The sequence below is a fragment of the Ahaetulla prasina genome, chromosome 3, assembly GCF_028640845.1.
Source record: "Ahaetulla prasina isolate Xishuangbanna chromosome 3, ASM2864084v1, whole genome shotgun sequence".
Lineage (NCBI taxonomy): Eukaryota > Metazoa > Chordata > Lepidosauria > Squamata > Colubridae > Ahaetulla > Ahaetulla prasina.
In genome coordinates, this window is record NC_080541.1 from 122,221,787 (window position 1) to 122,237,775 (window position 15,989).

Here is a 15,989-nt window from a genome sequence, read left to right on the forward strand (position 1 = left end):
AGAAGCAGCAGCTTTTTTTGCTGCCATGGTCAAATCTCTTGCTATTGCAGTATTGATAATGTGAACAAAAAAATCTGCATTAAAATGCTTATTAAAATAAGTGTGATATGGGGTTTTTTTTAATCTCAAAACTGAAAGTGCAAAAAATAATTGTTTCAGTTGTTCATTTATTTGAAAGGTATGGATCAAGTTAGTTTATGTTAAAATTAAAATAAAATTATTCAGACATCCTCCCATATGAATGATTTTTTAAAATGAGGGGAGATGAAGGGAGTTCATGATCTCTGATACCAGGAAACAGTTCATTCCTTATCTTTTTGACTAAATCCAGTTTAAATTTCATGCAGTTGGTCAAGTTTTTTGTCTCTTATGGAGGGCAAGGATATTGTCCCTAAAAACTTTCTCTTTGCAATCCAGACTTCCTAGAATCAGTTTATCAAATTGAAATGGATAAAATTTATTGAATGTAAATAAACATTTAATGCTGCAATAAAGTCTTCTTTACTGGAGAAACTGGTCTCTGCCTGTTGCCATATTCCACCAATGAATGGAAGACTCTTCTTTGTATACATGCGAAAGAACAAATTATTAAGTCCTTGAAAGCATTCAGTAGTATTCTTGTGCGCTGGGTTTCACATATGGTAAAAGGCAACAAAAAGGAAATAATGAGTGAAAGAATTATACTTTAATATCAGTTTTCCATGAACATATACTCTTGAATTAGAACTTTATATTTTTAATACTGGCTCATTATATTTATTTTACATTGTTCAATAAAATATGTTTTTGAAAATGATTTTCATTTTTTTTATTCAGCTTTACAAGTTCATAGAGATATTTTATATTTTTTTAACATAATGTATTTTTTGAGAAAGTCAATTTGAGGTGTCTGGTCCTTGTATACAATAATGTTGATATTTTAAAGATTTATTAGAAGCATTGTTCCTCCATGATAACCAAAGGAATTTTGCCTCATGAAATGTGCACATATACTTCCTCACATACTTTTTTATTACTTAAAACCAACAGAATGGTGTATTATATGATTAGTTCCATATCACATTATTTGCTGACTTATGCTCTATAAGGATCCCTGGTTAATTTACAGAAAGCTCCCTCCACCTGACACAGCAGCATATTTCTCTGGAAATTGCCATTGCAAATTGAAGAAAGATTGTTCCTTGCCAGAGATAAATTCCAAAGCAATAACTTTCCTTTAATTATTTCTTGTTCAGCCAGAAAACAATTAATCTTGCCTGGGTATTGGGATCTGTAATGGTTTCAGTGGAATATTTTAAAGTATCATATGAAATCCCAGCAGTGTTTTCTATTCCGTTTTATAAAGTATTACATCTATTGTAAGTTATGTCAGCAGGTTTTTCACTTGTTCATTATTACTTGATATAGTAGACATTATTCTCTGGTTGTTAACAGTCAGTTACTTATGACATTCACTGCAGTTGCTAATCTTTTGGATTGAGAAACCCCTTTGAAAGCCTAAACAGCACAAGTGGGATTGTATGAAGAATCACATATCACTGACTTCTGTAAACTCTGGTTGGTTTTCCTGATATGCTACCTAGAAACAGCATGTGTTTATATGCCAGGATAAGACAGTGGCCAAGAGATGTCTGTAAAGGCAAAAAGAGGGGGAAAAAACTTCGCAAATTCAATTAGAAGCATTCAGACTGCTTCAATGAGGACTTTTTTCATACTGCGAAAGATATACTTTCCTGGATAAGATATGTATTTGCAAAGCAATGTGGTTGGAGGGATTTTATTGCAGATGTGGGATCTTTCATCATTTAACGTCTAAGATGGCATCCTAGTTAGCAAGTTTTGATTCCCAATTAGAAGGACTGATAGTGGAATGGCTCTAAAGGCAAGATTTCATCTGAACATTCTAGGTTAGGGGTGATAAACTTGTGGCCCGTGGGCCAGATGCATCATGTGCTGGCTCAGCCCCACCTGGCTTAGCGAAGGGGAAAAAAGTCCCGATACATCATCTGATGCCGCTGTGACGCCGCAAGTTTGACACCCATGTTCTAGGTTAATCTTTGGATTTGAAGGGACTTCCAATTGTTCAAATTGGAAGGTTCCGCCTAGCTAGATTGGGATGCAACTAGGACTTTAGACAAACTGTAATTGCTTACACTGGAATTGTTTAGTTTGGTGCAGAGAGAAGCATAAATTGGATCTTTTAATTTGGATAGGGTACTTTGTTACAGGAATTACTGGCTCACATTGTAAAAGCCAAGTCTTGTCCCCTTTTTCAGCAGGGAGCAAGCCATGCTTTGTCTCCCTGACTAGAAATTCTGTAAGACTTTTCCAGGAAGAAAAAGTATATTTTAAAATACGAAACCGGTAAACTATTTTCTTCTTGGAATTTTATTAAGTTCCTCTGTGTTACTTGCATGAAAAGTTCCATTATGAGTAGCCACAGGTTTTCTGGCTGATGGATTTTATAGATACATGAGGTATCCTTGGAATGTGGAAATATGTTACTGGAGGAAGTGGGGTACTTTGAGTCTATGGACCATAACTGCTTTTTCCTAGTGTGCATTTCTATGTAGTGTAGAGATGTCCTCTATGGCTTGCTTCTGCCATAAAGTATAATTCTGCTTACTTACTTCCCCAGGGAAGTCACAATAGGCCAGCGATACAAGTACCAAGTACAGGCTATAGCAGGAACTGCTATAAGTGAAGCCTCCCCGCCTCTGTTCCACATCCATGGCTCATCCTACTGTGGGGATGGGCAAGTAAGCAGGTAAGTTCCTATTTTTGAAGATGACTGCTACAGTACCATAACTTAGACTGTTTGTTTTCTTTTTTTTTTAATAAAAAAATTTATTTCCATTTTCCAACAACCTATTCAATGTACAGTCTTTTATTCAACATTAGTCATTAACTTTCATTTGTTACTTATTCGGACCTGCCCAGCTACCACTTCCTTCCTTAACACAACCTTTCCTCCTTCCTTCTCTACCTTCTTCTACTTTCTTCATCCTTCCTCTCCTTCGCTTTTCTACTTCTTCTCCTCCTTCCCCACTCTTCTCTTCTTCCACCCTTTCTAACCCTCTCTCTTTCCCCTTTCTTCTTCTTCTCTTTTCCCCCTCTTCTACCTCTCTCTTTCCTACCTACTTTCTTCCTTCACTCTCTCTACTCCTCTCTCCCTTTCCATTCCCTTCTGAAATGGCAGCTGAGCAGCCCCGATTTTATTTCAAATTATCTATTTTTTAATTACATATCTTCAATCATTCCTGTACATTGATCCTTCATCTCCCCCCTCCCCCTCCCTTCCCCTCCCTCCCCCTCCTTCCCCTCCAAGACTTCCCAGAACAAAGCACAGGGTATAAAATTAACAATCACAAAATTAAAATACAACATAAATCATAATCCATAGTCACTCCTCTCTCTAAAACCTTAACTCCCCTTCCAGAAACAAAAAAGTACATTCTTCTTCCAGTTCATTATATATCAGTCCATTCCACTCCTAAGATCTTCAGAATCTTCCAATTAAATTAGCATTTCCAGTTCATCAATAAAATACATAGTTTTTAATATCCAGTCTTCATCGATCAACACAAAATATATATCAGTCCATTCAAATCCTGAAGTCTTCAGAATCTTCCAATTAAATTGGTATTTCCATTCATCAGTAAAATATATAGTTTTTAATATCCAATCTTCATCGATCAAGACCAAGACAACGTTCCATCTTCCAGTATTCTTAGAAATTCATCTATAATATACCTTTCTTCCTTAAACAGTCTCCCAAATATAATTCATATTTCCAGCTTAAATTCTTAGATTTTACTGTCCAATCTCCAAAAATAAACAATATTCTATCTTCTCATATCTTTGATATAACTTACATACATCAAATAACATTGCTAATATTAATATTTTTTCAATTTACCTTACATATGTCAAATAACATTATTAAAATTATACCTATAACTTATATCCAAAATATATCAATTATAACAATTAAATTCTGTTTGATCAAATAACAACATTACATCCATAAACAATCTCTCAAATATAATATTTAATCCAAATTCATAAATTTTTCTATCTATCCTCCAAAATTAAACAATATTCCATCTTCCCATTCCTTTATACCTCACATATATCAAATAATAACACCTATAACTTGTACCCAAAATAGATTAGTTATAAAAATTAAACCATATATATATATATATATATATATATATATATATATATATATATATATATATATATATATATATATATATATATATGTCTTTGGTTGTTCGGGTTTTCTTCCGTGTAAAATTGGAAGTGTCTTGGCGACGTTTCGACGAAGTCTCATTCGTCATCTTCAGGCTTCAGCTTTGTGCTTCTGGGAAGCTCCCAGAAGCACGGTTGAAGCCTGAAGATGACGAATGAGACTTCGAAACGCTGCCAAGACATTTCCAATTTTACACGGAGAAAACCCAATAACCAAAGACCTACATACAAACACCGTGAAAACCTCAGAAAACAAATATATATATTTCACGGTGTTTGTATATAGTCTTTGGTTGTTCGGGTTTTCTCCGTGTAAAATTGGAAGTGTCTTGGCGACGTTTCGTGAAGCCTCATTCGTCATCTTCAGGCTTCAACCGTGCTTCTGGGAGCAATGTGTGATCGCAGCTGTTTCTTCCTTTTAACTGCTAGTGGGGTTTGAACTGATTGGGTGGGAGCTTGGCTGTGCTCTGATTGGATGGGGTTTTTCTGTGCTCTGATTGGCTGGGGTGTGTCCTGTGTTGGTGGGCGCTTGGTTGTGCTCAGTCTAGTCTGTGCTGCAGGGGGATTTGAGCTGGTGAGCTGCATAGCTGTTGTTTGGCTTTGTGGTCGTGCTACATCTTCATAGTGGGTGTCAGTCTGCTGCATGAATGGATTGGAGGGGTTTGAAATGGCTAATGTTGCAGCTGCGGTCTGGCTTCTGGTCCTTGGTCGTGCTTCATGATCAGTGTGGGTTTGGGTCTGCTTTCTGGGTGGATGTGCGGTGGTGACATCCTGTGTGGACCTTGTGAGTGTGAGTGTGGGTCTGGTGTCATTCCTCGTGTTAGGGACTCGTTTGTCAATAAGGGCGGGTTTCCAAATGGCTGGTAGGCGGGAGGTGTCATCTCGTTTGTTCATGCTGTGTGGGCGTTTTTCTATCTCAATGGCTTCTCTGATTATTCTGTTGTTAAAGTGTTCAGTTTTGGCGATAGTTCTGGTCTTTTTAAAGTCAATATCACGTCCTGTGACTTTAAAGTGTTGGACCAGGAAGAAGTTAGTTCCTCTTTTGAATGAGTTCTTGTGTTCTTCAATGCGTGCACTTATTCTTCTGTTGGTTTGTCCAATGTATGTGGTGGGGCAGGCGGTGCATGGGATTTCATATACTCCTTGATTTTCTAACTCAATTTTGTCTTTGGGGTTTCTTAGGATGGTGGATATTTTTCTGTTTGTGCAGAATGCTGTCTTGATGTTGTGTTTGTGGAGGATCTTGCTGATTCTGTCTGTGGTGCTAGTGGTGTTAGTACGTTAGTGAGAGTTTCTAGTTCGGGTTTTAGGTGTTGTTCATCAGCTAAGCATTTTGTTCTGGAGATGAGTGTCTTGGCTACGGAGTTGATCTGTGCTGGGTGGTGGTGTGAGAGTGCGTGCAGATCTACCAGAAGAAAACACACACAAACCGCTATCTGCACGCACTCTCACACCACCACCCAGCACAGATCAACTCCGTAGCCAAGACACTCATCTCCAGAACAAAATGCTTAGCTGATGAACAACACCTAAAACCCGAACTAGAAACTCTCACTAACGTACTAACATCCAATGGATTCCAAAGAAATAAGATTACCAAGCTAATCCAAAAAGAATCCCCCACTAAAATCCAAGACAGAGAACAAGAACACGGCACAGCCCTCCTCCCATATATAAAAGGCACCACAGACAGAATCAGCAAGATCCTCCACAAACACAACATCAAGACAGCATTCTGCACAAACAGAAAAATATCCACCATCCTAAGAAACCCCAAAGACAAAATTGAGTTAGAAAATCAAGGAGTATATGAAATCCCATGCACCGCCTGCCCCACCACATACATTGGACAAACCAACAGAAGAATAAGTGCACGCATTGAAGAACACAAGAACTCATTCAAAAGAGGAACTAACTTCTTCCTGGTCCAACACTTTAAAGTCACAGGACATGATATTGACTTTAAAAGACCAGAACTATCGCCAAAACTGAACACTTTAACAACAGAATAATCAGAGAAGCCATTGAGATAGAAAACGCCCACACAGCATGAACAAACGAGATGACACCTCCCGCCTACCAGCCATTTGAAACCCGCCTTATTGACAAACGAGTCCCTAACACGAGGAATGACACCAGACCCACACTCACAAGGTCCACACAGGATGTCACCACCGCACATCCACCCAGAAAGCAGACCCAAACCCACACTGATCATGAAGCACGACCAAGGACCAGAAGCCAGACCGCAGCTGCAACATTAGCCATTTCAAACCCCTCCAATCCATTCATGCAGCAGACTGACACCCACTATGAAGATGTAGCACGACCACAAAGCCAAACAACAGCTATGCAGCTCACCAGCTCAAATCCCCCTGCAGCACAGACTAGACTGAGCACAACCAAGCCCCCACCAACACAGGACACACCCCAGCCAATCAGAGCACAGAAAACCCCATCCAATCAGAGCACAGCCAAGCTCCCACCCAATCAGTTCAAACCCCACTAGCAGTTAAAAGGAAGAAACAGCTGCGATCACACATTGCTCCCAGAAGCACGGTTGAAGCCTGAAGATGACGAATGAGACTTCGTCGAAACGTCGCCAAGACACTTCCAATTTTACACGGGAGAAAACCCGAACAACCAAAGACCTATATATATATATATATTTATAAATAAATATATTTATATATTTATATTTATATAAATAAATATATTTATATTTATATATTTATATAAATATAAATTTTTAAAAATATAATCACAATCACATCTTAAGCATTCTCGCTCCCCCGTGTAAGTCTTCTATCTTACACATTTTCCACCATCTGCTCACCAATCAGCTTAACATCTAACAATAAAGGATTTCCAATCTTTAATATATTGGTGTAAAAATCTCTTGTTTAAAAACTTATTAAGAAAAGATGAGCTTCCAAAAGTTCCTGTAAAAAATTCCTTAAACCTTCCTTGGTATCTTCTTTTAATTTCCGTATTTGAACTGAAGAAATTTCCAAGATTTTAGTAGTAGTTAATTCTATTTGCTTAAGAACCATTTTTAAACTATAATCTACCAAAAAGAAAAAAAAATCAACAAACTTTTCTTCTTAAACATTGTGACAGAGAAAAAGATAAAAAGAAAAAAAATCATAAACAGTTCTTATTCATTCCATTTAAAAAGTAGCTTGTTATGTTCTTCTTATAGGTTCCATGCCAGCGGTTGTATTAAGCATTTCCTTAACTTTCGCTTCCAATACACAAAACGCCATTTGCTAAAATCTTCTTACAAACAAATGCCAGCACACTCCAACACTTTTAGAAGCAGTTGTTTTTAACTGCTTAGCTGCCATCTTCTTTTAAATTTTATTTCTTAAAATTAAATTTAATAAAAAGTCTTTTTAAATTTCTCTGCAACCACAGTCTTAAAATCTCTTCCTTTATCCTTTTGTAGTTATATTTAAAAATCTCCAACAGTCTCTGGCAGAAATATTAACTAATTATAGTTTTTCCAATTAATTCCAACTGTCTTTTATCAAGTAGAAACAGTGGCTTTAAGCATCGCTAAGAACACTGATGGCTTTAACAAACAATTCTTTAACTTTCACTTTCTGTTGTGTATTGCAAGCGCCATTTTAGGTCCACTCAGGTTAAAAGTTAGTTCAAAGGAAAGCTATTTAAAAACCGAAGTTAAGATTTATTACTTGCAAATTCCCTTGCTAGTCCTCTTGCTTCATTCTGTCTGTGTTGAGTTCTCTTTAAAAATAAACCTCGGCACAGAGATGGACACGGCTTCTCGTTCTGTATAAACAGAAGCATCCTGGGTACGGAGCTTCATCAGGCTGGAGGGGGGCTCTCACCCTTCGGTCCCCTGGTTTGATTCCAGGGGCTCCCAGGGAGCTCTACCCAAACCTGACCACTTTTCTCTCCCCCATCTCCCGGGGGAAAAATTTCCAAACCATCTGACAGCCGATTTACGCTGTCAGAGGCGTTCTGACGAAACCCGGGGCAGACGATCCCAAAGGGACGTCCACGAAGCCTGCGTTGCCACCAGAAGTCTCCGACTGTTTGTTTTCCAGGCATACTCCCCAGTCCTCCCCAAAGTGCTCCCGGAAGACCCTTAGAATATTCTTGTTTAAAGAATTTCTGGCCCAAATCAGATGGGTGTTTAAATGCCAGCCTGAATATATATTGGAATGCCCATTTACCTTCTTGGGACTCACAACAAAATGCTAGTTCAGCCCTTTGTTTTTATCAAAGAAGAATTATTTCTTCAAGTTTGCAGCAAAAAGCAGGATAGTTCCATATTAGCTCTGCCTCTCTGTGGAAGTAAATAGATTTTTAAAAATGGGAGTTTATACCTGTAGTTCAACCACTGTGTCCTTCCCTGGAGAAGCTGTGGTAAGGAGGTGAAAAAGATAATCCATATGATTTCCAAATGTTCTAAGTGTTTTATAAATGTTAAGAATGCTAATATTATTTTCCTAGGAGTCTTGTAGAAGAATGCGATGATGGAAACCTATTAGATGGGGATGGTTGCTCTAGAAATTGTAAAAAAGAAAGAGGATACCACTGTATTGGTGAGTCTAAAAATGTTAGCCCACTGCTATTGGTTTCATTATAATTTTGCTGTAGACTAGTCCTACTTACACATTTTTGAATCTGGTATCTAAGATTTGGCAGCGTTCAGAAATTTAATTCTGAATTTAAATTGTATATCAATGATCCTGACCTGAAGTTGCCCATCTTGATTTTTTTAGATCTCTCCATTAAGGCATCCAAACTGATATAGCTAGGACAATATAGTCAAAAGGTCATGTGGTCTACACAAAGAATGTTCGCCCATTAGAAAAACCCAATTTTCATAATTGTGCAAGTATAACAGTGGTAGGAAGATTAGCTTACTTAGTGGAATATGATGGGAGGGGACTGAATGTGATGGGAGGGGACTGGATGGGAAGATGGCATGAGACGGCATGGTACAGGACAGAACAGTACAGAACAGAGTAGAATAGAATAAGTTCCTAGATCTTTTGCCATTTTGCTACAGATTGAATCTTAATATCCTATTACTTTTAGCCCAGTGAAAAGGCAACGTGGCTCGGTGATTTACCTTGGAATTTGTGGACCCAATCTTAATTCTGGGTTTCCCTGAAAATAAGACTCTGTCTTATATTTTTTTGAACCCTGAACTAAGCACTTGGCCTTTTTGCCATGCGCTCAAAAGCCCGATTGGGCTTATTATCAGGGAATGTCTTATTTGGGGGGAAACAGGGTTGCTAGTCATTCATTGAAGGTAATGTGACATTAGAAGATGTTTTATGAGCTTTCTTAGAAATGAGCCATTTTCTTTTTAATGAAAAGAGAGTGAGGGCCTCAGCCCATGACATGAGCCCATGAGCTCCCAGCACCCCTTCTCTTTATACAAAATTCTGCCTCTCTACAATTTGCTATGGGTATTCCTCATGATACTAGGAGATATTTGCCGCACATTTAGCACATCACATTCTGCCTCAAAACTGAAAAAAATAATATCATGCATAAAGAGTACATTTTAAATGCATTTTAAAAAGTCTAGTCTAAGAATGCCCATTTCTCTGGAAGGCAGCAGATTTGTCCTCCCCCATTAGAGTTTAGTAGTCCTTGACTTACAACCATAATTGAGCCCAAAATTTCTGTTAAGGGAGTTTTGCCGCATTTTATGACCTTTTTTGCCACAGTTGTTAAGTGAATCATTGCAGTTGATAAGTTAGTAACCCGGTTGTTAAGTGAATCTAGCTTCCGCATTGACTTTGCTTGTCAGGTCGTTAAAAAGTGATCATTAACCTTGAGATACAGCAACGGTAATAAATATGAACCAGTTCCCAAGCATTCAAATTTTGATCATATGATCATGAGATGCTGCAAAGGTCGTAACTTTGAAAAACAGTCATAAGTCACATTTTTCAGTGCTGTTGTAACTTTGAACAGTCACTAAATGAATTGTTTTAAGTCAAGGACTATCTGTATGGCTTTTCTTAAATTTCTTTCCATTTTGGAAAAAAACAAAATCAGAACAATGTTAATAATTGGCATTTAAAAGGATGTCACTCAAATTTTCCTGGATCAATATTTATGGAATTTGGAATTCCTCATTTGTTCACAGTGATCTTTTGCAAATGCACTGTACCTTTCAGGCATGAGGTGAGGGAGGAAGATTATACCTAAACGATAGATATAAAATTTGAGATTTATCATCCTAGCATACTTTTTGACTATTGCAGGTGAACCAAGTCTATGCTATGTCCACGAAGGTGATGGCATTTGTGAGCCATTTGAGGAAAGGAACAGCATTGTGGATTGTGGTCTCTTCACCCCAAAAGATTATGTGGATCAGTGGGCATCAGATGCCTATGCATCCCACCAAGATGAGAAAACATGTCCAGTCTCTATGGTGATTGGAGAACCTCTTGTGAAGGTATCTGTTTCCTTCTTTTCTTTCAGAAAAATGGCTGTTCTGAACATTCCAGCTGTTGATTCTGCTTCAAAATGACATAGAATCGTAGGGTGGGATGGGATGGAATAGGGTGGGGTGGGCTGGAATGGAACAGAATGGAACAGAATTTAACAGAACAGAACAGAACATAATAGAATACAATAGAAAATATAATCTTCTGCAAACTGGAGGAGCAATTTAATTCCCCGAGGGTATAAGGGAGTTTAGGTTCTGCCATTCCTATAGTTTTCCCTCAGTAACTCTTTCTTCAGTATAAACACTTCCTTTGTGCCCTAATTTTAGGTCAGTAGTAGACCACATACTTTACACTTACATGTTTTATTTTTAATATTTCACATACCAGTTAAAAATTTAAGGAGTTGAATTTTGTTTTTATTTTTTTCAGGAGAATTAGGCCTCATTATTTCCAGTGATCTGGCTATGTTATATCAGGTTACAAATGAGAACTTATGTGCTTAAATGCTATATTGCTTTGTCTCAGCTCTGTGTGTCAAGTCACAAGTTTTCCTGGATTCGGAAGTGATAACTTCATCGACATTAATACTTTAGGCTTTATTCTAGGGCAGTATAAAGAAGCAACATAATGACATAAGATGAAGCAATCAAAGAGCATTCAAGACTTCAAGAAAAAAATCTGAGAAAATAAGAAAGAGCTATGTGTCTTATGACATTCAGGAAAATCCAAGAGACAATGAAGGGTGAACTTCTTCACAGCTAACGACCTCCCAGTTAGATCTGCATCAAAGGCCATCCATGTGGATTTCTGACTAATTATATACTATAAATTCTGAATCATCGTTACTCACATCTGTTTTTGATGGTCTCATCTCACTGAAGTTTGCCAAGGACAAGCCTATCTTACTTTAAACTTGGCACCTATTCCTGCCAAGCATGAGACCATCAGGGTTAAATAATATTTGTTTACATCAGGTTTCTATAATTTTAAAGCTAAGGAGAATCTGTTTTGCAAGAGTTTTGGTTTGACAATTAAAAAGATCCTATTCTACACCAGTGTCTCCCTACAAAAAAATATAAACCTAAGAAAACCCTTTAGAGACTAAAATAAATGCTTAATTTCTTTTTAATATACTTAACCATGGCATGAGAATATAAACTTCATATACCATGCATCCAAGTGAAGGCGATGTGGACTACTATCCACTTCCTTTTCTCCAATCTTCCAGTAAAACCACCAGTATTTTAAATACTTTCTCATAAAATCTCTTATGCCACAAGGGTTGGGCAACCAAATACTAGTTTTCTATATGTAGGTGGCTGTGGCTAGTTTGGTTTTGTATAGAAAAGTGTCTTTAAGATGAACACCACCTACAACTCGGAATGGTACTGCCTAGTTATAGACATCCTACAGCAAGGACTCAATCCCCACAGAGTCCTCATGCAGAAACTACTGTGCAAATGATTAAAACTCTGAATATTTTGTTTTAATTTTCAACTTTCTACCCTTATTTATACATTTTTAAAAAAAAAAACCAGTATAGTAGTCTTTGACTTATGATCACAATTGAACACCAAATTTATGTTGCTAAGTAAGACATTTGTTAAGTGTGGGTTTTGCCCCATTTTACAACTTTTCTTGCCACAGTTGTTAAGTGAATCACTGCAGTTGGTAAATTAGTAACCTGGTTGTTAAGTGAATCTGGCTTCCCCATTGACTTTGCTTGTCAGAAGGCCGCAAAAAGTGATCACATAATCTTAGGACACAGCAATGGTTATAAATATCAACCAGTTGCCAAGCATCTTGGTTACATGATCATGGGGATGCTGCGTAGGTTGCAACTGTGAAAAATGGCCATAAGTCCTATTTTTCAGTGTAACTTTGAATGATCACTAAATGAACTGTTGTAAATCGAGGACTACCTGTATTAAGAAACATAAAGAATAGCAATGTGGGCATATGTATGGTATATATATATATATAAGCTTGCCTCTTGTGCATTTAAAGTTTTACACAATGGTTTTAAATAAAGATGACCATGCAGGTAGACATCATGTAATGACAGCAAATGGGGCTAGAATTTCTGTCACTGAGCAATGCAAATCACAAAGTGTGACATTACCTGCCTACATCGCTTGGTGATGGCAATCCCAGCAGCCCCGATTGCTGTCATAACCCTGAGACACACGGGTCATTAAATGGGAAGTGATGGGAGTCTAAGGCAAATAGGCAGATCCTGTGGGGGTGAGGATGCCATGGGCAGGTGTGGGTGTGTGTAAACAAAGGTTTTTCAAAATAGAACTTCTAAAAGAAACAAAAGAAACCATTTAGTTATTTCTAATTCTGAATTCCAGTACTTTTATTAGGTCATTTCAGGGTCACAAATATTGTACATATTTCCAAACTGAACTGGCTTAACTATTTTTCCTAATATGGATTTTGGACTTTTGTTATGGTTCCCTTGCTTTTCGTATTGTTTCTGATGTAATAAACAGTGTCTCTTCAACTCCAGGAAGCACTGAAAGTCTCCCTATTTTTAGGTGTGCAGGCCCCATGATCCAGAGACCCTGGAGAGTGAATCACAGCTGGCTTGGTTTCCTTGTATGAAAAATGATGTTCTTCAGGATACAGACATGGAGAAAGCACATTTGAATGACAAAATTTGGCTGAAAGTGAGTGAATTTGGCAGTCACATAATGAACACATATTGAGAAAAAATGGCAATTAATATGTGCATGCTGATCTCCAGGTTGATCATACTGAGTTTTGGCAGCTAACTATGGTTTAACTGCTAAGCATTATAAACTGCTAAATGCTAATCTTCTGCTTCACTACAACTTTGGATACCCTATAATCCCTGATGTTTTACAAGGCTCTTACTGTCTTTTTTCTTCAGAACTATTTCTGGGATAAAAAGTCCAATTTGTTGTGACCTAGGCCCAGGTAGTTATTACCAGACACAATCAGTCCTAAACAAACATATTTTATTAGAACAGCTGAGAATTACTAGATTCTCAGATTAGTCCAAATTAATTCCAAAACAAAGTCCTTCAGAAAAAGTCATTTGGCCTTATCACAAACCTGCCAAAGGCTTTTCTTGGCAAGAACCCCACGAAGTTCAGAAACAGGAGACGCCGACAAGAAACAATTGTAGCAATGTTGCTTTCCTACAAAGAACCCAAGAGCCGTTTCTGCTCTTTTAAGCCTTATAGGAGGGGCCAATCATCTCCTGGCCTTACTTCTGAATTGTCCTTTTTGCTTTAGCTGCTCTTGCCTTCTGGCAGCTCTTCGCATGTGTGCACTAGAAACAGGCTCCTCTGCCTCTCTGCTGTCTGCCTCGGGAGGCTCCGGAGTCCGCACATTGCTCCCAGATGGCCCTGGCCCCATCTCTGCCTCTGACGCAGAGCTCTCGTCTGGGCCTTTCCCAGAGTCCAGGACTGGCCCATGGTCCTCCCCAGCCTCCTCACTGTTCAACTCCACTTCTAGCTCTGCAGGATGCTGGTGGACCACAACACAATTCACTGTAAATGAGAGAGAAAAGAGTCCTTTTATTTTTTATTTTTTATTTTTTTTATTTTTTATTATTTATGTAGTGCTGCTGTACAATGCTTTTTCTTACGATTTTAATCGCCTCATCTTTTTCCCCCAGCTACATATTCCTAAAGGGCAATCAAAATAATTTTAAAAGTAGATTTCATTTAGACATTTAATATGGTAAACAATTCTGTGTGAATGCTGACATCCAGGTCTCTCTAGTTGAAGAGTTCCTTGATTTGTTGTTGGACCAAATTGATGCTGATGACATGTTCAGAGATTCCCATTCTTTGATTGGATGTGATCAACACAATCAAGCAAATTTCTATAGTCGATGAAGCAGAGAACTTCTTTTTGCTGCTTGGCTTTCTCAATAATCCAGCATGCGTCAGCAATTGTATCTCATGTTCCTTGGCCTTTTCTGGCATCTCCTTTTCCATATAGGGCTTGAAACTGCATTGGATGATCCTAAGCATAATTTTGCCTCCACACAAAATTAATGATATTGTACAATAGTTTCCATACTTTGTTAAGTTTCCCTTTTTTGATATTGGAAGGGAAGATGATTTCTTCCAATATGTTGGTCATAGTGATATTCTCCAGAAATGCTTGGAATAGTTTGCTTAAAACTCTTACTGATTCTTCTGTTGCTTGCTGTATTTCTGTAGATATTCTATCAATTCCTGTAACCTAGGAATAAATAGAGTGCTGATCTAACTTGTGAATAGGGAATATCTTATAAAGTAACTTGACCGTGGAAATCTCTGTTTTATCAAATTTTAGTATATGGTATTCCATTCATTTTTAAAATCTTTCTATGAATCTGTTGTTATCTGTTCTTTTAACTTATCAGTTCAGGGTTAGAAATTCCTTCTGAGTTTGGAGATTTTTTGAAATACTTTCTTGTTTCTTTCTTTTCTGTTTCTACCACCAATGTCTTTACAAATGTCATGGTAAAACTGCTAATCAGTTATTTGAAATTCTTTGTTAAGTCCCTTCCTTGGATCGTGGCTTTGACTTCTCTTCTCCACTTGGAAATTTATGCTATTTGTTCTGACATCCAGTTTACTTTCTTCTGTTTCTTGGTCTTGGCAGACTCTTTTCAGATGCATGCTTAACAGCGTCTTTGATTTCATAGTTCCATAGTTTCTTTGGTTCTCTATCAGGTTCAGAGTTTCCAAACCTTTCCTGATGTTTTTGAAAATGTTGAGCATATGCTGAAAATTATATTGGCTTTCTTCTTCCACTTTAGCCTATCTTGGAACTTTCAGGTGAACACTTCATGATCTGTTTCATGGTCTGTCCATGGTCACATCTTTGCTGGTCTTTTACCGTATGCTAATAACAGAATCAATTTGATTTCATTGTACTTCATCTAATGATGACCACTTAAACAATCATTGTTTTGTTTGTTTGAAGGCTGTGTTAGCAATAAATAAATCCTTTGGCAGAAACTAGTAAGGCATTCTCCTGGTTTCTGCTTCTTTGTTCCTACAACTGAATTAAATTTTCTTCTTTACTCTTTCTAGCTTTAGCATTCCAGTCTCCAACCCCAAGCAGTATACGTTCCTTGCATGTTCTGCCATTTTGATACTGACATAAATTTGTATAATTATTGTATTAAAAAGATGTCTGCAATCCAGTAGATATCATTCGATCATTAACTTCATTATACCTAAATACTGTCTTTCTGATTATGAAAGCAATAATATTGCTTCAGAGTTATTCACACTCTGTACAGTAAGCGGTAAG

The 15,989-nt window shown here is 37.6% G+C and overlaps 1 protein-coding gene across 1 annotated transcript in view; it reads left to right on the forward strand.

Annotated features, from left to right (window-relative positions):
* The window catches only part of PAPPA2 (pappalysin 2), a 158,444-nt gene that overhangs the window by 76,132 nt on the left and 66,323 nt on the right, over positions 1–15,989 (forward strand). The window contains exons 8-11 of the mRNA XM_058177494.1: positions 2,639–2,767; positions 8,740–8,831; positions 10,515–10,708; positions 13,244–13,375. Coding sequence (XP_058033477.1) covers positions 2,639–2,767; positions 8,740–8,831; positions 10,515–10,708; positions 13,244–13,375 — 547 coding nt within the window. The remainder of the gene's footprint in view (positions 1–2,638; positions 2,768–8,739; positions 8,832–10,514; positions 10,709–13,243; positions 13,376–15,989) is intronic.